We start from the raw sequence: 27,943 nt of genomic DNA, 5'->3' as shown, positions 1-27,943 counted from the left end.
GGAGGGAGGGAGGGGAGGTGGGAGGCAGCGACCCCTCCCCAAAAGCAGCACAAACAAGGAGGGGCAGAGCCAAATTTATCTCCAGCAGAGGGTAAAATCAACAAAAGCCGAAAGAAACCTTTACCCCAGAAGGAGCAGGTTGCTGGCCGGCGGAGCGGGACGGACCGGCTGGACCGAGCCCGAGCAGCCCGGGGGTCCCGGGGAGGGGTCCCGGGGAGGGGTCCCGGGAGGTGCCGGGGGGCCGGGAGTGCCTCGGGGAACGTTCAGGGTGTCGGGGACGGAGGATCAGCGGGGAGGATGGAGCTGCGGGAAGCCGTGGCCATAACCCCTTCCCTCCCGAGCCCCGGGAGCGGCCGGTGGCGGGGGAGGACCGGCCGGTGACGGGGCAGGACGGGCTGGGGCCGGGGCAGGACGGGCCGGTGGCGGGGCAGGACCGGCCGGTGGCGGGGCAGGACGGGCCGGTGACGGGGCAGGACCGGCCGGTGACGGGGCAGATCGGCCGGTGGCGGGGGAGAACCGGCCGGTGGCTCCCCCAGGAGGGATACGTGGCACCGGGCGTGGGGCTGGCCCCGCTTCCTCATTCCCTGGCACAAACGCCACTTTGTCCCGCCCGAGCTCTGGACAGGTTTGGGGATTTCCGCGCTCTTGTCCCCAAACCGCGAGGGTCAGGGTTGGGGTTGGGGCGGGGGAAACGCCCTGAGGTGGGGACAGAGCTGCTGGGAGGGCGGGGTGGCCTCTGATGTGTCGCTGTCACCTCCCAGGTGTCACCAAAGGAGAAACTGTCCCCTCCAGGGTGTCACCACGGGGTCACTATCCCCTCTGAGATGTCACCACGAGGTCACTGTCCCCTCCAGGGTGTCACCACGAGGTCACTGTCCCCTCTGAGATGTCACCATGAGGTCCCTGTCCCTTCCAGGGTGTCACCTCCCCCTCTGAGGGTCCCTGCTCGCTGCTCCCTCCCTGCTGGTGGCACTGTCCCCACCACGTGTCCCCAAGGGGGGAGGCGACAGGTGAAAGAACAAGGACATTTTGTATTTAATTTGGAGTTAATCTATATTTAGCGATTTGTTATTGTTCAGATATGAACGGACACTTGTCTAAATATCACCATTGAGTTTTAATTTTGCTACAGTTGATTATTTAAAAAAAAACAAAAAAAACAACAGTTTCTAAGTATTTGCAATGCCCTCAATATGAATTAATAGATTTTGAGTTTTTATAAAGAAGTTTACAAATTTATGCTTTGCAGATTTATTATCAGCATTTGAGCTTTCCCTTCAAACCGAATTGCAAGAGATTTTTAGTTGATATTTTTCAAATTATTAATTAAATTTTTCATTAAGGAAGGGGGACCCCGGGGTGCCAAAAATTTACCTGGGAGGGGGAAAAATGTACCTGGGGGTGTCAGAGGGATGCCAAAAATGTACCCGGGGGTAACAAAGGGGAATGCGGGGGGGTTAAAAGGGAACCTGGGGGTGCCAAAAATTTACCTGGGGGGGAAAAAGGGAACCCGGGGGTGCCCAAAAATGTACCCAGGGGGGTCAAAAATGTACCTGGGGGTGCCAAAAAGGTACCGGGGGTGTCAAAACGAGCCCGGGGGTGCCAAAAATGAATCCTGAGGTGTCAAAAATGTACCCGGGGTGCCAAAAAGGTACCCGGGAGTGCCAAAAATGAACCCGGGGATGTCAAAAATGTAGCCAGGGGTGTCAAAGGGGAATCCGGGTGTGTCAAAAATGTACCCGAGGGTCCCAAAAATGTACCCGGGGGTGTCAAAAATGAACCCGGGGGTGCCAAAAATGTACCTGGGGGTGTCAAAAATGAACCCGGGGGTGCCGAAAATTAACCGGGGGTGCCCAAGGGATACCAGGGGATGCCAAAGATGTACCCGGGGTGCCAAAAAGGAACCCGGGAGTGTCAAAAATGTAGCCAGGGGTGTCAAAGGGAAATCCGGGGGTGTCAAAAATGTACCCGGGGGTGTCAAAAATGAACCCGAGGATGCCCAAGGGGTACCCGGGGGTCCCAAAAATGTACCCGGGGGTGTCAAAAATGAACCCGAGGATGCCCAAGGGGTACCCGGGGGTCCCAAAAATGTACCCGGGGGTGTCAAAAATGAACCTGGAGGTGTCAAAAATGAACCCGGGGGTGTCAAAATGTACCCGGGGGTGTCAAAAATGAACCCGAGGATGCCCAAGGGGTACCCGGGGGTCCCAAAAATGTACCCGGGGGTGTCAAAAATGAACCTGGAGGTGTCAAAAATGAACCCGGGGGTGTCAAAAATGTACCCGGGGATGCCGAAAATTAACCGGGGGTGCCCAAGGGGTACCAGGGGGTGTCCAAAGGGGTACCTGGGGGTGCCAAAAATGTACCCGGGGTGCCAAAAGGAGCCCGGGGGTGACAAAAAAAAGATACTGGGGATGTCAAAATGCACCCGGGGGTGACAAAGGAGAACCCGGGGGTGCCAAAAATGAACCCGGGGGTGTCAAAAACAGACCCAGGGGTGCCCAAGGGGTACCTGGGGATGCTCAAAGAGGAGCCCGGGGGGTTCCCAGATTTTCACCCCGTCACCCTCCCAGCACCCCGGGGTGTCGCGTTCTGTCCCCCGCCCCTGGCAGGAAGCCGCACGCCCAGGAGCCCCCGAGCAGGAAGGAAGTCGCTCAGGGGAATTTTTATCGCTCTGCTTCGCTCGCAGCCGCCTACGCAGCCCCAGAACCGCGATCGGGGAGCGCAGCTCGGCCGGGACCCCTCCCCAGGCCCGCAGAGAGGAACCCGGCACGGCAGAGGTACCGGGGGGTCCGGGGGGGCGGCCAGAGGGGATGGAGCAGGGATGGAGCCGGGATGGAGCCGGGATGGAGATGGGATGGAGCTGGGATGGAGCTGGGATGGAGATGGGATGGAGCCGGGATGGAGCTGGGATGGAGCTGGGATGGGGCTGGGATGGAACAGGGATGGAGCTGGGATGGAGCTGGGATGGAGCTGGGATGGAGATGGGATGGAGATGGGATGGAGCTGGGATGGAGCCGGGATGGGGCTGGGATGGGAAAAGGGATGGATCAGGGATGGAGCTGGGATGGAGCTGGGATGGAGCAGGAATGGAGCCGGGATGGAGCAGGGATGGAGCAGGGATGGAGCCGGGATGGAGCTGGGATGGAGCTGGGATGGAGCTGGGATGGAGCAGGGATGGAGCTGGGATGGAGCTGGGATGGAGCTGGGATGGAGCCGGGATGGAGCTGGGATGGAGCAGGGATGGAGAAGGGATGGAGAAGGGATGGAGCCGGGATGGAGCTGGGATGGAGCCGGGATGGAGCAGGGATGGAGCTGGGATGGAGATGGGATGGAGCTGGGATGGAGCAGGGATGGAGCTGGGATGGAGCTCGGATGGAACAGGGATGGAGCTGGGATGGAGCCGGGATGGAGCAGGGATGGAGCCGGGGATGGAGCTGGGATGGAGCAGGGATGGAGCTGGGATGGAGCAGGGATGGAGCTGGGATGGAGCTGGGATGGAGCCGGGATGGAGCTGGGGATGGAGCTGGGATGGAGCAGGGATGGAGCTGGGATGGAGCCGGGATGGAGCAGGGATGGAGCTGGGATGGAGCTGGGATGGAGCAGGGATGGAGCTGGGATGGAGCTCGGATGGAACAGGGATGGAGCTGGGATGGAGCCGGGATGGAGCAGGGATGGAGCCGGGATGGAGCTGGGATGGAGCTGGGATGGGGCTGGGATGGAACAGGGATGGAGCTGGGATGGAGCTGGGATGGAGCCGGGATGGAGCAGGGATGGAGCTGGGATGGAGCCGGGATGGAGCAGGGATGGAGCCGGGATGGAGCTGGGATGGGGCTGGGATGGAACAGGGATGGAGCTGGGATGGAGCTGGGATGGGGCTGGGATGGGGCTGGGATGGAACAGGGATGGAGCCGGGATGGAGCTGGGATGGGGCTGGGATGGAACAGGGATGGAGCTGGGATGGAGCCGGGATGGAGCTGGGATGGAGCTGGGATGGGGCTGGGATGGAACAGGGATGGAGCTGGGATGGAGCTGGGATGGAGCTGGGATGGAGCAGGGATGGAGCTGGGATGGAGCCGGGATGGAGCAGGGATGGAGCCGGGATGGAGCAGGGATGGAGCTGGGATGGAGCCGGGATGGAGCAGGGATGGAGCCGGGATGGAGCAGGGATGGGGCTGGGATGGAACAGGGATGGAGCTGGGATGGGGCTGGGATGGGGCTGGGATGGAACAGGGATGGAGCAGGGATGGAGCTGGGATGGACAGGGGATGGACACGGGCATGGACACGGTAATGCAGCTGGGATGGACAGGGGATGGACACGGGGATGGACAGGAGGATGGACAGGGGATGGACACGGGGATGGACACGGGATGGACACGGGGATGGACAGGGGGATGGACACGGGGATGGACACGGGGACAGCCTCGGGGATGGACACGGGGATGGACACGGGGATGGACAGGGGATGGACACGGGGATGGACACGGGGATGGACACGGGGAAGGACACGGGGATGGAGCAGGGATGGACAGGGGACAGCCTCGGGGATGGACACGAGGATGGACTCGGTTCACCCCAGCCCCTTTCCCTGCAGCCCCCATGGCCCCGCTGGGCGAGGAGACGCCGCTGCTGGGCGGGCGCTCCTGCAGCCTGTCCTCGGCCGGGCGCGGCCCGCTGCAGGTGCTGCTGTACCACCGCGCCCCCTCCCCTCGCCACGGCCCCGCCAGCGCCGCGGGCTCGCTCAGCTTCCCCTGCGGCGAGTACACGGCCGAGGAGCTGTGCGTGAGGGCGGCCAAAGCCTGCGGTGAGAGCGGCGTGCGGGAGGGGGAATGGGGTTATGGGGTGATGGGGTGATGGGGTTATGGGGTTATGGGGTTATGGGGTTATGGGGTTATGGGGTGATGGGGTGATGGGGTTATGGGGTTATGGGGTTATGGGGTTATGGGGTTATGGGGTTATGGGGTGATGGGGTTATGGGGTGATGGGGTGATGGGGTTATGGGGTTATGGGGTTATGGGGTTATGGGGGATGGCATGGGGATGGGGTTATGGGGGTGGGAATGGGGTTATGGGGTTATGGGGTTATGGGGTTATGGGGTGATGGGGGGATGGGGTTATGGGGTTATGGGGTGATGGGGATGGCGTGGGAATGGGGTTATGGGGTGGGAATGGGGTTGTGGGGTGATGGGGTGATGGGGTTATGGGGTTATGGGGTTATGGGGTTATGGGGTTATGGGGTGATGGGGTTATGGGGTAATGGGGTGATGGGGTGATGGGGTTATGGGGTGATGGGGTGATGGGGTGGGGATGGGGTTATGGAAATGGTGATGGGGTTATGGGGTGATGGGGTTATGGGGTTATGGGGTGGGGTTATGGGGTAATGGGGTGATTGGGTTATGGGGTTATGGGGTGGGGTTATGGGGTAATGGGGTGATGGGGTTATGGGGTGATGGGGATGGCATGGGGATGGGGTTATGGGGGTGGGAATGGGGTTATGGTGATGGGGATGGGGTTATGGGGTGGGGATGGGGTGATGGGGTGATGGGGTTATGGGGTGATGGGGTGATGGGGTGATGGGGTGATGGGGTGATGGGGTGATAGGGTGATGGGGATGGCATGGGGATGGGGTTATGGGGGTGGGAATGGGGTTATGGGGGTGGGGATGGGGTTATGGGGTTATGGGGTTATGGGGTGATGGGGTTATGGGGTTATGGGGTTATGGGGTTATGGGGATGGCATGGGGATGGGGTTATGGGGGTGGGAATGGGGTTGTGGGGGTGAGAATGGGGTTATGGGGGTGATGGGATTATGGAAATGGGTGATGGGGTTATGGGGTGGGGATGGGGTGATGGGAATGGGGTTATGGGTGTGGGGGTTCTGGGGGTTATGGGTGTGGGAATGGGGTTCTGGGGTTATGGGGATGGGGTTATGGGAACGGGAATGGGGTGATGGGGGTGGGAATGGGGTGATGGGAATGGGGATGGGGTTATGGGTGTGGGAATGGGGTTATGGGAATGGGGATGGGGTTATAGGGTGGGAATGGGGTTATGGGAATGGGGATGGGGTGATGAGTGTGGGGATGGAGGGTTCTGGGGATGGGGTTATGATGTTATGGGGATGGGGGTTATGGGTGTGGGAATGGGGTTCTGGGGTTATGGGGATGGGGGTTATGGGTGTGGGCTTGGGCTACCAGCTGTGGGTTTGGGGTCCAGTTGCGAGCTCAGGATAGGGGTGCTGGGCTCAGGGTCCCCCGGGGGCTCCTGGCTGTGCCCTGGGGGTCCCAGCCCCGCTGTGGCTCGCCAGGCGTGCTGCCCGTGTGCCACCCTCTCTTCGCCCTGGCCACCGAGGACCTGAGCTGCTGGTTCCCCCCCAGCCACGTGTTCAGGGTGGATGAGTCCTGCAGCCAGCTGCTGGTGTACAGGATCAGGTACAGCCCGTTCCCCCGCAGCCCCTGGGGTCCTGCCGTGGGAGCAGCGCTCAGACCCCTCTGCTGCCCCCTCAGGTTCTTCTTCTCCAACTGGTGCGGACTGGGACAGTCCCACCGCTTCCAGCTGCTCCCTGACCGCGCCAGCCCCGTCCTGGATTACCCTGTCATCGATTACCTGTTCGCCCAGGTGAGGAGCTCCTCCTCCTCTTCCTCTTCTCTTCTTCTTCCTCTTCTTCTTTTTCTTCCTCTTCTTCCTCTTCTTCATCTCCTTCTTCTTCTTTTTCTTCCTCTTCTTCTTCTTCTTTCTTCTTCTTCTTCTTCTTCTTCTTCTTCTTCTTCTTCTTCTTCTTCTTCTTCTTCTTCTTCTTCTTCTTCTTCTTCTTCTCTTGTTCTTCTTTTTCCTCTTCTTCCTCTTCTTCCACTTCTTCCTCCTCTTCTTCTTCTTCTTCTTCTTCTTCTTCTTCTTCTTCTTCCTCTTCTTCCACTTCTTCCTCCTCTTCTTCTTCTTCTTCTTCTTCTTCTTCTTCTTCTTCTTCTTCTTCTTCTTCTTCTTTTTCTTCTTCTTCTCCTTCTCCTTCTTCTTCTTCTTCTTCTTCCTCTTCTTCTTCTTCTTCTTCTTCCTCTTCTTATTTTTCCTCTTCTTCTTCTTCTTCTTCTTCCTCTTCTTCTTCTTTTCTTCTTTTTTTCTTCTTCTTTTATTCTTTTTCTTTTTCCTCTTCTTCCACTTCTTCCTCTTCTTCTTCCTCTTCTTCTTCTTTTTCCTCTTCTTCTCCTTTTCTTCTTTTTTTCTTCTTCTTTTATTCTTTTTCTTTTTCCTCTTCTTCCACTTCTTCCTCTTCTTCTTCCTCTTCTTCTTCTTTCTCTTCTTCTTCTCCTTCTTCTTCTTCTTCCTCTTCTCCCGCTTCTTATTTTTCCTCTTCTCCTTCTTCGTCTCGTTTTTCTTCTTCCTCTCCTTCCTCCTCCTCCTCCAGCTCCCACCAGGAGCTCGCGGCCTCCCCAGATTCCCCAGACGGGTCAGTCTGTCCCGGGCAGGGTGTGACCCGGGGGTGACCCGAGGGCGGGTCGGTGGCAGAGCCGCCCCCCAGCCTCGTGCCCCGCCCAGTCCCGCAGCGATTTCATCGCGGGCCGCGTGGCCGTGGGGCTGAGCCTGCCCACGCAGGAGCAGTGCCTGGGCCTGGCCGTGCTGGACATGCTGCGCATCGCCAAGGAGCAGCGGCAGAGCCCCGCCCAGGTCTGCAGCCGCGTCAGGTGAGCGGGGCCGGGGCGGCACTCGTGGGGATAGTGTGAAACCCGTGGGGACACTGTGACACCCTGGGGACAGCCTAAATCCCGTGGGGACAGCTTGAATCCCATGGGGACACTGTGACACCCGTGGGGACAGCCCGGCATGGCTGGGGACAGTGTGACACCCGTGGGGACACTGTGACACCCGTGGGGACAGCCTAAATCCCGTGGGGACACTGTGACACCCGTGGGGACAGCCGGGCATGGCTGGGGACAGTGTGAGACCTGTAGGGACAGTGCGACACCCGTGGGGACACTGTGACACCCGTGGGGACAGCCGGGCATGGCCGGGGACAGTGTGACATCCGTGGGGACAGCCTAAATCCCGTGGGGACAGTGTGACACCCCTGGGGACATCCCCGCATGGCTGGAGACACTGTGACACCCGTGGGGACAGTGTGACACCCTGGGGACAGTGTGACACCCGTGGGGACAGTGTGAATCCCGTGGGGACACTGTGACACCCGTGGGGACAGCCGGGCATGGCCAGGGACAGTGTGACATCCGTGAGGACAGTGTGACACCCTGGGGACAGTGTGAATCCCGTGGGGACACTGTGACGCCCGTGGGGACACTGTGACACCCGTGGGGACAGCCCCGCATGGCTGGGGACAATCTGGCAGCCACTGGAAAACCTGAAACTCATGGGGACAGTGTGACACCAATGGGGACAACCCAACACCCCCGAGGACACCCCAACACCCCCGAGGACAGCCTGGCACCCCTGGGGACACCCCAACACCCCCAGGGACACCCCTGGGGACACCCCAACACCCCTGAGGACACCCCAACACCCCTAAGGACACCCCCGGGGACACCCCAACACCCCCGAGGACACTCCCGGGACACGCCTGGGGACACCCCAACACCATCTGGGACACCCTAAACACCCCCGGGGACACCCCTGGGACACCCCAAACACCCCCGGCCGCACCCCAAACGCCCCCAGGACCCCCGGGCACACCCCAAACACCCCCGAGGACACCCCTGGACACCCCTGGGGACACCCCAACAGCCCCGAGGACACCCCAAACATCCCAGGGACACCCGTGGGAATACCCCAAACACCCCCAGGACCCCCCGGGCACACCCCAAACACCCCCGGGCACCCCAAACACCCCCGGGAACCCTCGGGCACACCCCAAACACCCCCAGGACCCCCCCGGGCACCCCCCAAACACCCCGGGGACACCCCCGGACAACCCTGGGGACACCCCAACAGCTCCGGGGATGGCTTGGCACCCCCGGCCGCACCCCAAACACTCCCAGGACCCCCCGGGCACACCCCAAACACCCCCGGGCACACCCCAAACACCCCCAGGACCCCTCGGCCGCACCCCAAACATCCCCAAACACCCCCGGGCACACCCCAAACACCCCCAAACACCCCCGGGCACACCCCAAACACCCCCAGGACCCCTCGGGCACACCCCAAACACCCCCAAACACCCCTGGGCACACCCAAACACCCCCGGGCACACCCCAAACACCCCCAGGACCCCCCGGGCGCACCCCAAACACCCCCAGGACCCCCCGGGCACACCCCAAACACCCCCGGGCGCACCCCAAACCCCCCCGGGCGCACCCCAAACACCCCCTGGCGCACCCCAAACACCCCCTGGGCGCACCCCGCTCCCTCCCCGCAGTTACAAGTCGTGCCTGCCGGAGCCGCTGCGGGCGCAGATCCAGCAGCACAACTTCGTGACCCGCAAGCGCCTGCGGCGCCTCTTCGGCAAATCGCTGCGGCTCCTGGGCGGCTGCCACGCCGACGGGCCGCACCTGAAGCTCAAATACCTGCTGGACCTGGAGCGGCTCCGGCGCCGCCGCAGCGAGGAGATTTTCCACGTGCGCTCGCCCGGGTCGCCGGCGCCCGTCGCGATCCACGTGTGCGGCGACAGCGGCGTGGCCTGGAGCTGCGGCGGCTCCGAGGTGCGCTGGAGGGGCTGGGAGGGGTGTCGGTGGCAGCGTGGAGGGGTTGTCACCTTCGCTGTCGCCTCGTAGAGCCGCCAGCATTTCTGCGACTTCCCCGACATCGCCGATATCAGCGTCAAGCAGGCGGCGGGCGGCGCGGCGGAGAACCGGCTGGTCACCGTGACCAAGGCGGATAACCGGGTGCTGGTGAGTCCCGGGGGGAGGGTTTGGGGGGGCCGCGGGGTGCAGGGGAGCAGGGGTGACCCCCAGGGCTGGCGCAGGAGGTGGAGTTCCCCACGCTGCGGGACGCTCGGTCCTTCGTGGCTCTGCTCGATGGCTACTACCGGCTGACGGCGGATCCCCAGCACTACTTCTGCAAGGAGGTGGCGCCTCCGCGGCTGCTGGAGGAGCTGGAGAACCAGTGCCACGGGCCCATCAGGTGGGTACCGGCGCCCCCCGAGGGTGTCGCGACCCCAGCCGGAGTCGTGGCGGTTCGTTCGTGCAAAGAAAAAAGGGAGAGACGCGGGTTTTGTTCAGCAGAAACGCGGTTTGTGCGTAAAAAAAAAATCAGTTTTGAGATAGAAGAGAGAGGGAAAGAGGTGAAGGAAATGAACTAAAGGAGAGAAAGAGAAAGAGAGAGAGAAGGGATGGGATGTAGCTACCAACAGACGGGCTGTCCGACAACAGAGATCCCGGAAAGTCACTTTTTATGATCCTTTTCCAAAGCGAGTGGGTTCTGCCCGCGGGTGCCCACGGGGGTCGTTTGGGGAGGGGCGGGGGCCACACGGGGGGTGCCCGCGATGTCCCCGAGGGTCACCCACGGCCATCCCCACCCACCCCCGGGCAGCGCCGAGTTCGCGGTGAACAAGCTGGAGGCGGCCGGGGGAGCCCCGGGGCTGTTCCTGCTGCGCCGCAGCCCGCAGGACTTCGACAGTTACCTGCTGACCGTGTGCGTCCAGGTGAGACCCCCGCGGGGGGTTTGGGGGACGGTTCCACCCGCGGTTTTGGGGTGCTGATCGCTGGAGGGGGGGTGGTTTCCCCACAGACCCGTTCGGGCCGGGATTACAAGCGGTGCCGGATCCGGAGGGATGAGGACGGGTGTCTGCGGCTGTCGGGGGTGGCGCGGAGGTTCTGCAGCCTGCGGGAGCTGCTGGGCACCTACGGGCGGCGGGGGCTGCAGGCTGAGGGGGCACAGATGCGCCTGGAGGTGGCCTGTCCCCCCCGGCCCAAAGGTGACACCGCAGAGGGGGCGCTGTGATGTCACAGGGTGGCTGTGTGACGTCACCAGGTGCCCAAACCTCCCCTCACCCTCTCTCCCCTCCCCCTCCCAGAGAAGTCCAACCTGCTGATCGTCCGCAGCGGGGTCCCCTGTCCCCCCGGGTCCCCTCCCGCCCCCCGGCGCCGCAGCCTCCACCAGATGATGTTCCACAAGATCGACCCCCAGAACCTGACGCGGGTACGGGGCAGGGCGGGACCACCGGGGGGGGGGTGGCACAGGGACACCCTGGCGATGTCCCCGTGTCCCCCAGGGCGAGAGCCTGGGCCAGGGCTCCTTCACCCAGATCTACAAAGGGATCAAACGGGAGGAGGACGAGGAGGACGGACCCCGGCAGACCCCGGTGGTGCTCAAGGTCATGGACAGCAGCCACCAGAACTGCCTGGAGGTGAGGGGGGGCGGCGCCGCCACCTCCAGGGTGTCACCTAGGGGTGCCCGAGGCCCGCCCTGAGCCGTCTGTCCCTGTCGCAGTCCTTCCTGGAGGCCGCCAGCACCATGAGCCAGCTGTCCCACAAGCACCTGGTGCTGCTGCACGGCGTCAGCCTCGGCAAGGACAGTGAGTGACCGGCGGGGCGGGGCCACCCCGGGGCCACCTGGGCACCCCCGACCCCTTTGTGGCACCCCCGACCCCTTTGTGACACCCCCGACCCCTTTTGGGCACCCCCGACCCCTTTGTGGCACCCCTGACCCCTTTGTGGGCATCCCTGACCCCTTTTGGGCATCCCTGACCCCTTTGTGGGCACCCCCTGACCCCTTTTGGGCACCCCTGACCCCTTTTGGGCACCCCTGACCCCTTTTGGGCACCCCCTGACCCCTCTGTGGCACCCCCTGACCCCTCTGTGGCACCCCCTGACCCCTTTGTGGCACCCCCGACACCTTTGTGGCACCCCCCGACCCTCTGACCCCTTTTGGGCACCCTCTGACCCCTTTGGGCACCCCCTGACCCCCTGTCCCCTTTGTTGCACCCCCCACCCCTTTGTGGGCACCCCCTGACCCCTTTTGGGCACCCCCTGATCCCTTTGTGGGCACCCCTGTCCCCTTTGTGGCACCCCCTGACCCCTTTGTGTCACCCCGACCCCTTTGTGTCACCCCTGTCCCCTCTGTGTCACCCCTGACCCCTCTGTGTCACCCCCGACCCCTTTGTTGCACCCCCTGACCCCTTTGTTGCACCCCCTGACCCCTCTGTGTCACCCCTGACCCCTTTGTGTCACCCCTGACTCCTTTTGGGCACCCTCTGACCCCTCTGTGTCACCCCCGACCCCTCTGTGTCACCCTGACCCCTCTGTGTCACCCTGACCCGTCCCCAGGTGTGATGGTGCAGGAGCACATCCAGCACGGCCCCCTGGACCTGTACCTGCGCAGGAGCGGCGGCGCCGTGACCACGGGCTGGAAGCTGACAGTGGCCAAGCAGTTGGCCTACGCCCTCAACTACCTGGTGAGCCCACGGGGCTCTCCCTGCAGATCCCAGCTGGCCCCAGCCTGTGTCCTGGTCCTGTGGATCTCCAGGTTCTGTCACCTGGGTCACCTGGGTCACCTGAACCTGGACCCCGCAGCAGGACCCTGCGGATTCATAGCCCATGGATCCCATGGATCCTGTGTGTCCATGTCCCATGGATCCCGTGTGTCTGTATCCCATGGATCCCATGGATCCCACGTGTCCATGTCCCATGGATCCCGTGTGTCCGTGTCCCATGGATCCCGTGTGTCTGTATCCCATGGATCCCATGGATCCTGTGTGTCCATGTCCCATGGATCCCGTGTGTCTGTGTCCCATGGATCCCGTGTGTCTGTATCCCATGGATCCCATGGATCCCACACACCCATATCCCATGGATCCCATGTGTCCATGTCCCATGTGTCCCACACACCCATATCCCATGGATCCCAGGGATCCTGTGTGTCCATGTCCCATGGATCCCGTGTGTCTGTATCCCATGGATCCCATGGATCCCACGTGTCCATGTCCCATGGATCCCGTGTGTCCGTGTCCCATGGATCCCATGGATCCCGTGTGTCTGTATCCCATGGATCCCATGGATCCCACATGTCCATGTTCCATGGATCCCACATGTCCATATGCCATGGATCCCACATGTCCATATGCCATGGATCCCACATGTCCATATCCCATGGATCCCACATGTCCATATCCCATGGATCCCACGTGTCCGTATCCCATGGATCCCACGTGTCCATGTCCCATGGATCCCGTGTGTCTGTATCCCATGGATCCCACATGTCCATATCCCATGGATCCCGTGTGTCTGTATCCCATGGATCCGATGGATCCCACACATCCATATCCCATGGATCCCACATGCCCATATCCTATAGATCCTACGTGTCCTTGTCCTGTGGATCACATTCGTATCCCATAGATCCCACACATCAGTATCCCATGGATCCCATGGATCCCCATCCCACAGTCCCCATATCTCCATATCCCATGGATCCCACACCCCCACATCCCATGGATCCCACATATCTGGATCCCATGGATCCCCATCCCACACTCCCCATATCTCCATGTCCCATGGATCCCATGGATCTCACACATCCATATCCCATGGATCCCACACACCTGGATCCCATGGATCCCCATCCCACACTCCCCATATCTCCATATCCCATGGATCCCATAGATCCCACACATCTGGATCCCATGGATCCCCATCCCATACTCTCTATATCTCCATATCTCATGGATCCCACACACCTGGATCCCATGGACCCCACGGATAGGGATCCCATGGATCCCCATCCCACACTCCCCATATGTCCACGTTCCCATGGATCCCACACATCTGGATCCCATGGATCCCACACACATGGATCCCATGGATCCCACACACCTGGATCCCATGGATCCCACACACATGGATCCCATGGATCCCACACATCTGGATCCCATGGATCCCACACACCTGGATCCCATGGATCCACACATCTGGATCCCATGGATCCCACACACCTGGATCCCATGGATCCACACATCTGGATCCCATGGATCCCACACCCCCACATCCCATGGATCCCACACACATGGATCCCATGGATCCCACACACCTGGATCCCATGGATCCCACACATCTGGATCCCATGGATCCCACACACATGGATCCCATGGATCCCATACATCTGGATCCCATGGATCCCACACACATGGATCCCATGGATCCCACACACATGGATCCCATGGATCCCACACACATGGATCCCATGGATCCCACACATCTGGATCCCATGGATCCCACACACTTGGATCCCATGGATCCCACACATCTGGATCCCATGGATCCACCCCCCACAGCTCCCCCCCCCTCCTCGGTGCTCCCCCCAGCCCACCCCGGTGCGTGGGACCCCCCTGAGGGTCCCCATCCCTCTTTGCCCCCACGCAGGAGGACAAGAAAATCCCACACGGGAACGTCTCTGCCAAGAAGGTGCTGCTGGCCCGGGAGGGGGACGGGGCCGGGGGCAGCCCCCCCTTCATCAAACTCAACGACCCCGGGGTCAGCGTCACTGCCCTGGCCCCAGACAGTGAGTGAGGGGTCCTGGGGGTCCCGGGGGTCCTGGGGGTCCCGGGGTGAGGGGTTTGGGGTTCTGTGTTCGTCCTCAATCCTGGCTGTGGGTTCTGGATTCCAGCTCTGGGTTTGGGGTCCTGGTTCTGGGTTTGGGGTCCTGATTCTGGGTTTGGGGTTCTGTGTTCGTCCTCAATGGGCAATCCTGGCTGTGGGTTCTGGATTCCAGCTCTGGGTTTGGGGTCCTGGTTCTGGGTTTGGGGTCCTGAGAGTGGGTTTGGGGTCCTGGCAATGGGTTTGGGGTCCTGGTTCTGGGTCTGGGGTCCTGGTTCTGGGTTTGGGGTCCTGGTTCTGGGTTTGGGGTCCTGGTTCTGTGCTCCTCCTCAAAGCGGGGGCTGGTCCTGACTGGGAGTTCTGGATTCCAGCTATGGATTTGGGGTCCTGGTTCTGGATTTGGGGTCCTGATTCTGGATTTGGGGTCCTGATTCTGGGTTTGGGGTCCTGGTTCTGGGTTTGGGGTCCTGGTTCTGGGTTTGGGGTTCTGTGTTCATCCTCAATGGGGAATCTTGGCTGTGGGTTCTGGATTCCAGCTCTGGGTTTGGGGTCCTGGTTCTGGGTTTGGGGTCCTGGTTCTGGGGTTCTGGTTCTGGGTTTGGGGTCCTGGGTTTGGGGTCCTGGTTCTGGAGTCCTGGTTCTGGGGTCCTGGTTCTGGGTTTGGGGTCCTGATTCTGGCTTTGGGGTTCTGTGTTCGTCCTCAGTGGGGAATCCTGGCTGTGGGTTCTGGATTCCAGCTCTGGGTTTGGGGTCCTGGTTCTGAGTTTGGGGTCCTGGTTCTGGGTTTGGGGTCCTGGCAATGGCTTTGGGATCCTAGTTCTGCGGTCCTGGTTCTGGCACTGTGTTTGGGGTCCTGGTTCTGGGTTTGGGGTCCTGGTTCTGGGTTTGGGGTCCTGGCAATGGGTTTGGGGTCCTGGTTCTGGGTTTGGGGTCCTGGTTCTCGGGTTCTGGTTCTGGGTTTGGGGTCCTGGTTCTGGGTTTGGGGTCCTGGTTCTGTGCTCCTCCTCAAAGGGGGGCTGGTCCTGTCTGGGAGTTCTGGATTCCAGCTATGGATTTGGGGTCCTGGTTCTGGGTTTGGGGTCCTGGTTCTGGATTTGGGGTCCTGATTCTGGGTTTGGGGTCCTGGTTCTGGGTTTGGGGTTCTGTGTTCATCCTCAATGGGGAATCCTGGCTGTGGGTTCTGGATTCCAGCTCTGGGTTTGGGGTCCTGGTTCTGGGGTTATGGTTCTGGGTTTGGGGTCCTGGAAATGGGTTTGGGGTCCTGGCAATGGCTTTGGGGTCTGGTTCTGGGTTTGGGGTCCTGGTTCTGGGTTTGGGGTCCTGGTTCTGTGCTCCTCCTCAAAGGGGGACTGGTCCTGGCTGGGAGTTCTGGATTCCAGCTATGGATTTGGGGTCCTGGCAATGGTTTTGGGGCCCTGGTTCTGAGTTTGGGCTCCTGGTTCTGGGTTCTGGGTCCCGGCTGTGAGTTCCAAATCCCCTTCACCAAACTCCAGCACCCTGGGGTCGGCATCCCCCTCCTGGCCCGGGGCAGTGACTGAGGGGTCTCGGGGGGTTCTGGGGGTGCTGAGCACCCTGTGGTGCTGAGGGGTCCGGGGGTTCTGGGGGTGCTGAGGGGTCCGGGGGGTTCTGGGGGTGCTGAGGGGTCCAGGGGGGTTCTCGGGGGTGTTCTGGGGGTGCTGAGGGCCCCGGGTGCCCGCAGTGCTGGTGCAGCGGATCCCGTGGGTGGCCCCCGAGTGTGTCAGCGAGCCCGGGAGCCTGGCGCTGCCGGCCGACAAGTGGGGCTTCGGAGCCACCCTCTGGGAGATCTTCAGCGGGGGGAACATGCCCCTGAGCCTGCTGGAGCCCCAGAGGGTGAGCCTGAGCCGGCACCCGCCTGCATCCCGCTCCTCCTGCCCCGTCCCGCTGGATCCCGCTCCTCCTGCCCCGTCCCGCTGGATCCTGCTCCTCCTGCCCCGTCCCGCTGGATCCTGCTCCTCCTGCCCCGTCCCCCTGGATCCTGCTCCTCCTGCCCCGTCCCGCTGCATCCCGACCCTCCTGCCCCGTCCCGCTGGATCCGGCATTCCTGTCCCATCCCCCTGGATCCGGCATTCCTGTCCCATCCCGACCCTCCTGCCCCATCCCCCTGGATCCGGCATTCCTGTCCCATCCCGACCCTCCTGCCCTGTCCCCCTGCATCCTGCTCCTCCTGCCCCGTCCCCCTGGATCCGGCATTCCTGTCCCATCCCGACCCTCCTGCCCCGTCCCCCTGGATCCCGGCATTCCCGACCACTGGATCCCAATCCTCATGCCCCATCCCATTTTATCCTCCCCATCCCACTACATCCCAGCCCTTCTTCACCTGCCCAATTCCATCCTGATCATCCCATCCCATCGATCCCATTCCTTTGATCCCATCCCATCAATCCCATCCCATTCCATAAATCCCATCCCATATCCCATCTCATATCCCATATTCCCATCCCATATTGCTGTCCCATCCATCCCATCAATCCCATCCCATTGATCCCCTCCCATAAATCCTACTCCATAAATCCCATCCCATGGATCCCATCCCATCCCATCGATCCCATCCCATGTCATAAATCTCATTCCATATCCCATATTCCCACCCCATCCCATCCCATATTGCTATCCCATCAATCCCATCCCATCCCATCCCATCCCATTATCCCATCCCTGTATCCCTGTATCCCTGTATCCCATTATCCCATCCCATTATCCCTGATCCCTGTTTCCCAAACAGAAGCTGGAGTTCTACCGCAGCTGCCATCCCAGCCCATCCCATTATCCCATCCCTGTATCCCTGTATCCCTGTATCCCATTATCCCATCCCATCATCCCATCCCTGTATCCCATCCCATTATCCCATCCCATTATCCCTGATCCCTGTTTCCCAAACAGAAGCTGGAGTTCTACCGCCCATCCCATCCCATCCCATCCCATCCCATCCCATCCCATCCCATCCCATCCCATCCCATCCCATCCCATCCCATTATCCCTGTATCCCATTATCCCTGTATCCCATTATCCCATCCCATTATCCCCGATCCCTGTTTCCCCAACAGAAGCTGGAGTTCTACCGCCCCTCCTATCCCATCCCATCCCATCCCATCCCATTATCCCATCCCATCCCATCCCATCCCATTATCCCATCCCATTATCCCTGTATCCCATTATCCCTGTATCCCATTATCCCCGATCCCTGTTTCCCCAACAGAAGCTGGAGTTCTACCGCCGCCGCCGGCCCCTCCCCGCGCCGCGGTGGCCCGAGCTGGCCGCGCTGGTGGCGCAGTGCACGGAGTACGAGCCGCAGCGCCGGCCCTGCTTCCGCGCCCTCATCCGCGACCTCAACAGCCTCATCACCTCGGGTGGGCACTGGGGGGACACTGGGGGGGACACGGGGGGACCCCACGGCGGCCTGACCCCCCCGCCCCGCCCCTCCCCCAGACTACGAGCTGCTGTCGGACCTGTCCCCCGCGGACGCGACGCTTCGGGACGGGATTTGGGGACACGATTCCCTCGCCATCAGCCAGGACCCCGAGCACTTCCAGGAGCGGCACCTCAAGTACATCTCGCTGCTGGGCAAGGTGGGGGCGCAGGGGAGACCCCCCCCCCACCCCCAAAACTCAGCCCAGCCACTCTCCCCGTCCCTGATTCGGGGTGTGGGATGTGCGGGTGGTGCTGAGAAATAATTCCTGAGCGTCCCCCTCGGTGTGTTTGGGGGGTTTTGGGAGGGATAAGGGGCTGGGAGTGGGATGGGGAATGGGGCTGGGATGGGGCTGGGAATGGGGCAGGAATGGGAAGGGAATGGGGCAGGGATGGGGCTGGGAACGGGGTGGAAATGGGGCAAGGAATGGGGCTGGGAATGAAGAGAGAATGGGGCTGGAAATGGGACTGGGAATGGGGCAGGAATAGGGCTGGGATGGGGCAGAGATGGGATGGGGAATGGGGCTGGGAATGGGGCAGGGAATGGGGCAGGGAATGGAAATGGGGCTGGGGATGGGGCTGGAAATGAACAGGGAATTGGGCTGGGATGGGAAGGGAATGGGGCAGGGAAGGCAGGAATGGGACAGGGAATGAGACTGGGATCAAGCAGAGAATGGGGTAGGAACAGGGCTGGGATGGGACAGGGAATGGGGCAGGGAATGGGAAGGGAATGGGGCAGGGAATGGAGCTGGGAATGGGGCAGGAATGGGGCTGGGAATGGGGCAGGGAATCGGGATGGGATGGGACAGGGAATGGGACAGGAATGAGGCAGAAATGGGAAGGGAATGGAGCTGGGAATGGGGCAGGAATGAGGCAGAAATGGGAAGGGAATGGAGCTGGGAATGGGGCAGGAATGGGGCTGGGAATGGAGCAGGGAATGGGGCTGGGAATGGGGCAGGGAATGGGGCTGGAACATCGGGAATGGGGCAGGAATGGGGCTGGGAGCAGGCAGATCCCCAGCAGCCAGCTCCCCGCTGCAGGGGAATTTTGGGAGCGTGGAGCTGTGCCGCTACGACCCCCTGGGCGACAGCACGGGCGAGCTGGTGGCCGTGAAGAAGCTGCAGCAGGACTCGGCCAAGGAAATTCGGGATTTCGAGAGGGAGATCCAAATCCTGCACTCGCTGCAGCACGACTTCATCGTCCGGTACCGCGGGGTTTGCTACAGCCGAGGTGAGCTGGGAATGGGCAGGGAATGGGACAAGGAATAGACAGGGAATGGGGCCGGGATTGGGGCCGGGATTGGGGCCGGGATTGGGGCAGGGATTGGGGCAGGGATTGGGGCCGGGATTGGGGCAGGGATTGGGGCAGGGATTGGGGCCGGGATTGGCGCAGGGATTGGGGCAGGGATTGGGGCCGGGATTGGGGCCGGGATTGGGGCCGGGATTGGGGCGGGGATTGGAGCAGGGATTGGGGCCGGGATTGGGGCCGGGATTGGGGCCGGGATTGGGGCCGGGGTGGATCCCCCATCCCCGCTCCGGCCATCCCGGTTTCTCTCCAGGAGTGCGCGGGCTGCGGCTGGTGATGGAGTTCCTGCCCAACGGCTGCCTGCGGGATTTCCTGCAGAAGAACCAGCCCCGCCTGGAGCACAGGACGCTGCTGCTCTACGCCTGGCAGATCTGCAAGGTGGGGCCGGGGCAGGCGTGGGGCAAACGGGGCTGGAGCGGGGCCGTGGGTCAGCCAAGGGTCAGCCAAGGTCAGCCAAGGGCCAGCCAAGGGTCAGCCAAGGGCCAGCCAAGGGTCAGCCAAGGGTCAGCCAAGGGTCACTGTCCAGCCCTGGGGTCACTGCTGGCTCCTGTCCCCACCCGCAGCCCCATCCCGGCTGGAACAGCCCCTCCCTCACCCCTCGGGGTGTGACCCAGCCTGATGAGCCCCCCGGGACCCTCACCCAGGGACCCCCATCCAGTGACCCTCACCCTGAGACCCTCACCCAGTGACCCTTACCCGGTGACCCCTACCTTGAGACCCTCACCCAGTGGCCCCCACCCAGTGACCCCCACCCAGTGACTCTCATCCCGGGACCCCCACCCTGAGACCCTCACCCGGGGACCCTCACTCAGGGACCCCCACCCAGGGACCCTCACCCAGTGACCCCCACCCTGAGACCTTCACCCTGAGACCCTCACCCAGTGACCCTCACCCAGTGACCCTCATCCCAGTGACCTTCACCCTGAGACCCTCACCCTGAGACCCTCACCCTGCGACTCTCACCCAGGGACCCTCACCCAGTGACCCTCACCCGGGACCCCCACCCTGAGACCTTCACCCAGTGACCCTCACCCAGTGACCCTCACCCAGTGACTCTCACCCCGGGACCCTCACCCTGTGACCCTTACCCTGAGACCCCCACCCTGAGACTCTCACCCTGCGACTCTCACCCAGTGACCCTCATCCCAGTGACCTTCACCCTGAGACCCTCACCCAGCGACCCTCACCCAGTGACCCTCACCCTGAGACCCCCACCCAGTGACCTTCACCCTGAGACCCCCACACAGTGACCCCCACCCAGTGACCCTCATCCCAGTGACCTTCACCCTGCGACTCTCACCCAGTGACCCTCACCCGGGACCCTCACCCGGGACCCTCACCCAGTGACCCCCACCCTGAGACCCTCACTTCGAGACTCCCACCCTGAGACCCCCACCCGGTCCCGCTCCCTCCCGCAGGGCATGGAGTACCTGGGGGCGCGGCGCTGCGTGCACCGCGACCTGGCCAGCAGGAACATCCTGGTGGAGAGCGACAGCCACGTCAAGATCGGCGACTTCGGGCTGGCCAAGCTGCTGCCGCAGGACAAGGATTACTACGTGGTGCGGGAGCCCGGCCAGAGCCCCGTGTTCTGGTGAGATTCCAGCGGCGGGCGGGGATCGGAGCCGCTTCTCACCGGGCTCAGGATCCCCTTTAACAGGGCTCAGAATCCCCTTTAACCGGGGCTCAGGATTCCCTTTTCCCGAGGCTCAGAATCCCCTTTAACGGGGCTCAGAATCCCCTTTAACAGAGTTCAAAATCCCCTTTAACCGGGGCTCAGGATTCCCTTTCACCGGGCTCAGAATCCCCTTTAACCGAGGCTCAGGATTCCCTTTTCCCGAGGCTCAGAATCCCCTTTAACGGGGCTCAGAATCCCCTTTAACAGAGTTCAAAATCCCCTTTAACCGGGGCTCAGGATTCCCTTTTCCCGAGGCTCAGAATCCCCTTTAACGGGGCTCAGAATCCCCTTTAACAGAGTTCAAAATCCCCTTTAACCGGGGCTCAGGATTCCCTTTCACCGGGCTCAGAATCCCCTTTAACCGGGGCTCAGGATTCCCTTTTCCCGAGGCTCAGGATGTCCTTTCCCCAGAGCTCAGAATCCCCTTTTCCCATCTCAGAACCCTTTTTCTCCAGGGAACCCAGGGCTCAGGATCTGCTTTTCCTGGAGCTTAAAATCCCCTTTTCCCTTCTCATAACTCCCTGTGCCCATTTCAAAACCCTCTTTTCCCATCTCAGAGCCCCCTTTTCCAAACCCCCTTTACCTGTCTCAAAACCCCCTTTTCCCAAGGCTCAGAATCTGCTTTTCCCGGAGCTCAGAAACCCTTTTCCCATCTCAGATCCCCTTTTCCCATCTCAAAACCCCCTTTTCCCTTTTCATAACCCCCTTTTCCCATTTCAAAACCCATTTTCCCATCTCAGAACCCCCTTTTCCTTTTTCAGAATCCCTTTTCCCATTTCAAAACCCCCTTTTCCCCTCTCAGATCCCTTTTTCCCTTTTCAAAAACGTCTTTTCCTATTCAGAACCCCTTTTCCCATCTCAGAACCCCCCTTTTCTTCTCAGAATCTCCTTTTCCCAGAGCTCTCAATCTCCCTTTCCTGGAGCTCAGAACCCCCTTTTTCCAGGGCTCAGGATCTGCTTTTCCTGGGGCTCAAAATCCCCTTTTTCCATCTCATAACCCATTTTCAAAACTCTCTTTTCCCCACTCAGAACCCCTTTTCCCATTCCAAAACCCCCTTTTCCCTGAGCTCAGAATCCACTTTTCCCCTCTCAGAACCCCTTTTCCCATCTCATAACCCCATTTCCCCATCTCATAACCCCCTTTTCCTTTTTCAGAATCCCTTTTCCCATCTCAACACCCATTTTCCTTTTTCAGAATCCCTTTTCCCATCTCAGAACCCCTTTCCCCTCTCAAAACCCCCTTTTCCTTTTTCAGAATCCCTTTTCCCATTTCAAACCCCCTTTTCCCATCTCAGAACCCATTTTCCCATCTCATAACCCCATTTCCCCATCTCAGAACCCCTTTTCCTTTTTCAGAATCCCTTTTCCCGTTTCAAAACCCATTTTCCCATCTCATAAACCCATTTCTCCATCTCAGAACCCCTTTTCCTTTTTCAGAATCCCTTTTCCCATCTCATAACCTCTTATCCCATTTCAAAACCCCATTTCCCCATCTCAGAACCCCCTTTTCCTTTTTCAAAACCCATTTTCCCATCTCAAAACCCCCTTTTCCCATCCCACAATCCCATTTTCCCCCCTTTTCCCCCCAGGTACGCCCCGGAATCCCTGGCTGACAACATCTTCTCCTGCTCCTCCGACACCTGGAGCTTCGGGGTTCTCCTCTACAAGCTCTTCACCCCCAGCTCCCCCTTTTCCCATTTCAGAATCTCCTTTTCCCAGAGCTCTGAATCCCCCTCTCCTGGGGCTCAGAACCGCCTTTTCCCAGGGCTCAGGATCTGCTTTTCCTGGGGCTCAAAATCCCCTTTTTCCATCTCATAACCCATTTTCAAAACTCTCTTTTCCCCACTCAGAGCCCCTTTTCCCATTTCAAAACCCCCTTTTCCCTGAGCTCAGAATCCACTTTCCCTCTCTCAGAACCCCTTGTCCCATCTCATAATTCGTTTTCAAATTCCCCTTTTCCCATCTCAGAACCCATTTTCAGAATCCCTTTTCCCATCTCAGAACCCCTTTTTCCCATTTCAAAACCCCATTTCCCCTCTCAAAACCCCCTTTTCCTTTTTCAGAATCCCTTTTCCCATTTCAAAACCCCCTTTTCCCATCTCAGAACCCATTTTCCCATCTCATAACCCCATTTCCCCATCTCAGAATCCATTTCCCCATCTCAGAATCCATTTCCCCATCTCAGAACCCCTTTTCCTTTTTCAGAATCCCATTTCCCCATCTCATAACACCTTTTCCTTTTTCAGAATCCCTTTTCCCGTTTCAAAACCCATTTTCCCATCTCAAAACCCCTTTTCCCATCTCAGAACCCCCCTTTTCCTTTTTCAGAATCCCTTCTCCCATCTCAAAACCCATTTCCCCTCTCAGAACCCCATTTTCCCATCTCATAACCCCATTTCCCCCATCTCAAAACCCCCTTTTCCTTTTTCAGAATCCCTTTTCCCATTTCAAAATCCCTTCTCCCATCTCAAAACCCCCTTTTCCCATCCCACAATCCCATTTTCCCCCCTTTTCCCCCCAGGTACGCCCCGGAATCCCTGGCTGACAACATCTTCTCCTGCTCCTCCGACACCTGGAGCTTCGGGGTTCTCCTCTACGAGCTCTTCACCCCCCAGCTCCCCCTTTTCCCATTTCAGAATCTCCTTTTCCCAGAGCTCTGAATCCCCCTCTCCTGGGGCTCAGAACCCCCTTTTCCCAGGGCTCAGGATCTGCTTTTCCTGGAGCTCAAAATCCCCTTTTTCCATCTCATAACCCATTTTCAAAACTCTCTTTTCCCCACTCAGAACCCCTTTTCCCATTCCAAAACCCCCTTTTCCCTGAGCTCAGAATCCACTTTCCCTCTCTCAGAACCCCTTGTCCCATCTCATAATTCGTTTTCAAAACCCCATTTTCCCATCTCATAACACCTTTTCCTTTTTCAGAATCCCTTTTCCCATCTCAGAACCCCTTTTCCTTTTTCAGAACCCCTTTTCCCATCTCATAACCCCATTTCCCCATCTCAGAATCCCTTTTCCCATCTCAACACCCCTTTTCCTTTTTCAGAATCCCTTCTCCCATCTCAAAACCCATTTTCCCATCTCAGAACCCCCTTCTCCCATCTCAAAATCCCATTTTCCCATCTCATAACCCCCTTTTCCTTTTTCAAAACCCATTTTCCCATCTCAAAACCCCCTTTTCCCATCCCACAATCCCCATTTTCCCCCATTTTCCCCCCAGGTACGCCCCGGAATCCCTGGCTGACAACATCTTCTCCTGCTCCTCCGACACCTGGAGCTTCGGGGTTCTCCTCTACGAGCTCTTCACCTACAGCTCCAAGAGCCGGAGCCCCTCGGAGGTGACAATTCCCGGGGGCGGGGACAAGGAGGGGACATTCCCGGCGGGACCGACCCCTCGGCGGCGCTCAGGGCTTGGTTCCCCCCTCCCCATTTCCCATTTTTTTTTTTTTTTTCTTTTTTTTTTGGCAGGAATTCCTGCGGATGATGGGCACCGGGAGGCCGGCCCAGATCATCTGCCAGCTGCTGGAGCTCCTCAAGGACAACCGGCGCCTCCCGGTGCCCGCCGGGTGTCCCTCGGAGGTGACATCGATGGGCCCGGGGGTGTCCCGGGGGGAGGGTCGGGGGGTGTGGCAGGGAAAGGATCCCAAAAACCGCAGGGAAAGGACCCAAAAAACCCCAGGGAAGGATCCCAAATATTCCAGGGATAGGACCTCAAATACTCCAAGGAAATGACCCCAAATATTCAAGGGATAGGACCCCAAAAACCCCAAGAAATGACCCAAAATATCAGGAAAAGGACACCAAATATCCCAGGGAAAAGACCCCAAATATCCAAAGGAAAGGACCCCAAATATCCCAAGGAAAGGACCCCAAATACTCAAGGAATAGGATCCCAAATACCCCAAGGAAAGGACCCCAAATACTGCAGGGAAAGGACCCAAAAAACCCCAGGGAATGATCCCAAATATTCCAGGGATAGGACCTCAAATACTCCAAGGAAATGACCCCAAATACCCCAAGGAAAGGATCTCAAATACCCCAAGGAAGGGACCCCAAATACCCCAGGAAAGGACCCCAAATATCCCAAGGAAAGGATCCAAATACTCCAGGAAAAAGACCCCAAATACCCCAGGGAAATTACCCTAAATAACAGGAAAAGGACCCCAAATACCCCAGGAAAGGATCCCAAATACCCCAGGGAATGGATCCCAAATACTCAAGGGATAGGACCCCAAAAACACCAAGAAATGACCCCAAATATCAGGAAAAGGACTCCAAATACCCCAGGGAAGGACCCCAAATACCCCAAGAAAGGACCCCAAATACCCCAAGGAAAGGATCCCAAATGCCCCAGGGAAAGGATCTCAAATACCCCAAGGAAGGGACCCCAAATACCCCAAGGAAAGGACCCCAAATACCCCAGGGAAGGACCCCAAATATTCCAGGGATAGGACCTCAAATATCCCAAGAAAGGATCCCAAATACCCCAAGGAAAGGATCTCAAATACCCCAAGGAAGGGACCTCAAATACCCCAGGGAAATTACCCCAAATAACAGGAAAAGGACCCCAAATACCCCAGGGAAGGGATCCCAAATATCCCAAGGAAATTTCCCCCAAATAGCAGGAAAGGGACCCTAAATGCCCCAGAGGAAATTACCCCAAATAACAGGAAAAGGACCCCAAATACCCCAAGAAAGGACCCCAAATACCCCAAGGAAAGGATCCCAAATACCTCAGGGAAATTACCCCAAATATCCCAAGAAAGGACCCCAAATACCACAGGGAAAGAATCCCAAATACCCCAGGAAAGGACCCAAAATATCCCAAGGAAACGACATCAAATATCAGGAAAAGGACCCCAAATACCCCAGGAAAGGACCCCAAATACCCCAGGGAAGGACCCCAAATATTCCAGGGAAAGGACCCCAAACAGCCGGAAAATGACCCCAAATACCCCCGGGAAGGTGTCCCGTGGTTCTCAGGGTGGTCCCCGATGTGTCCCCACCCCCCCCCGATGTCACCCTGTGTCCCCTCCCCCCCAGGTGTACGCGTTGATGTCGAGCTGCTGGAACTTCAGCCCCGCAGCCCGACCCACCTTCGGGGAGCTGGCCCCCAAAATCGAGGCCCTGAGGAGCAAAATTCGGGGCTAACCCCCCTAAAATCCCACCGGGACCCCCCCCCCCAAAATCCCACCGGGACCCCCCCAAAATCCCATCAGAAACCCCCCAAAATCCCACCGGGACCCCCCCCCCACCATAAATCCCATCAGGATCCCCAAAAAATCCCACCGGGAACCCTCCCAAAATCCCATCGGGACCCCCCCCCAAAATCCCACCGGGACCCCCCCAAAAAATCCCACCAGGACCCCCCCAAAATCCCATCAGGACCCCCCCAAAAAATCCCACCGGGACCCCCCCAAAATCCCATCAGGAACCGCCCAAAATCCCATCAGGAACCCCCCCAAAATCCCACCGGGACCCCCCCAAAAAATCCCACCGGGACCCCCCAAAATCCCATCGGGACCCCCCCCGAAAATCCCATCAGGACCCCCCCAAAATCCCATCAGGAACCGCCCAAAATCCCACCAGGACCCCCCCAAAATCCCATCGGGACCCCCCCAAAATCCCACCAAGACCCCCCCAAAATCCCATCAGGAACCCCCCCAAAAAATCCCACTGGGACCCCCCCAAAATCCCACCGGGACCCCCCAAAATCCCATCGGGACCCCCCCTCCAAAATCCCATCAGGACCCCCCCAAAATCCCACCGGGACCCCCCCAAAAAATCCCACTGGGACCCCCCCAAAATCCCACCGGGACCCCCCCAAAATCCCATCGGGACCCCCCAAAATCCCATCAGGACCCCCCCCCAAAATCCCATCAGGACCCCCCCAAAATTTTTTCCCTTTTTTTTGTTTTCCTCCCTCCATGGAAAAATTCAACCTCATTTTATTAAAATTTGCTAAATTTTCCTTCCCTTCAACTTTTTCCCTTTTTTTTTCCCCTCCCTCCATGGCAGAACTCAGCCTCATTTTAGTAAATTTTGGTAAATTTTCCATCCTTTCACCTTCTTTCTCTTTTTTTTTCCCCCTCCATCCATGGAATAATTCAACCTCATTTTATTAAAATTTTATAATTTTTCCATCCCTTCACCTCCTCTTTTTTTTCCCTCCATCCATGGAATAATTCAACCTCATTTTATTAAAATTTTGATAATTTTTCCATCCCTTCACCTTCTCCTTTTTTCTCTCCCTGTGGCAGAATTCAACCTCATTTTATTAAAATTTTATAATTTTTCCATCCCTTCACCTTCTCTTTTTTTTTTCCCTCCATCCATGGAATAATTCAACCTCATTTTATTAAAATTTGGTCAATTTTCCTGCCGGGCTGATGTCCCCAGAGCCCCCCAGGACCCCCCACCCATGGAACCCAGGGGGACAGGGACAGGTGGTGGCACCATCCCAGGTGTCACCAAGAGCCACCAAACCCTCCCAGAGACCCCCCAGTCCTTTGGTGTCACCCTCACACCGAACTGGGGACACCCCAGGATCCCGTGGGGACCATCCCAGGGGACAGGGACAGGTGGTGGCATCACCCCAGACCCTGAATGTCACCAAGAGCCACCAAACCCCCTGCAGACACCCCCAGGACCCCCCAGTCCTTTGGTGTCACCCTCACACCGAACTGGGGACACCCCAAGATCCCGTGGGGACCATCCCAGGGGACAAGGACAAGGACAGATCCTGGTGGTGGCACCGTCCCAGGTGTCACCAAGAGCCACCAAACCATCCCAGAGACCCCCAGGACCCCCCAATCCTTTGGTGTCACCCTCACACCGAACTGGGGACACCCCAATGACCCAGGATCCCGTGGGGACCATCCCAGGGGACAGGGACAGGGACAAGGACAGGGACAGGGACAGATCCTGGTGGTGGCACCGTCCCAGATGTCACCAAGAGCCACCAAACCCTCCTGGAGACACCCCCAGGACCCCCCAGTCCCTTGGTGTCACCCTCACACCGAACTGGGGACACCCCAGGATCCCGTGGGGATCATCCCAGGGGACAGGGA

At 59.3% G+C, this 27,943-nt stretch overlaps 1 protein-coding gene across 1 annotated transcript; it reads left to right on the top strand.

The window, feature by feature from the left end:
• The first annotated feature begins 2,692 nt into the window (after positions 1 to 2,692).
• Positions 2,693 to 26,948, top strand: JAK3 (Janus kinase 3). The gene is made up of 24 exons (XM_056512714.1): positions 2,693 to 2,780; positions 4,597 to 4,806; positions 6,305 to 6,428; positions 6,504 to 6,615; positions 7,531 to 7,676; positions 9,359 to 9,641; positions 9,714 to 9,830; positions 9,905 to 10,062; positions 10,471 to 10,582; positions 10,669 to 10,855; positions 10,955 to 11,079; positions 11,153 to 11,287; positions 11,371 to 11,455; positions 12,207 to 12,334; positions 14,298 to 14,436; positions 16,171 to 16,322; positions 17,689 to 17,839; positions 17,919 to 18,058; positions 18,938 to 19,127; positions 19,456 to 19,580; positions 20,621 to 20,793; positions 24,094 to 24,211; positions 24,342 to 24,452; positions 25,917 to 26,948. The coding sequence occupies exons 2-24, from the start codon at positions 4,602 to 4,604 to the stop codon at positions 26,022 to 26,024; spliced, it is 3,324 nt and encodes a 1,107-aa protein (XP_056368689.1). The 5' UTR covers positions 2,693 to 2,780; positions 4,597 to 4,601; the 3' UTR covers positions 26,025 to 26,948.
• Positions 26,949 to 27,943: the final 995 nt, after the last annotated feature.

Source organism: Oenanthe melanoleuca, chromosome 28, assembly GCF_029582105.1.
Source record: "Oenanthe melanoleuca isolate GR-GAL-2019-014 chromosome 28, OMel1.0, whole genome shotgun sequence".
Classification (NCBI taxonomy): domain Eukaryota; kingdom Metazoa; phylum Chordata; class Aves; order Passeriformes; family Muscicapidae; genus Oenanthe; species Oenanthe melanoleuca.
This window is presented reverse-complemented; position numbering and strand designations above follow the sequence as displayed.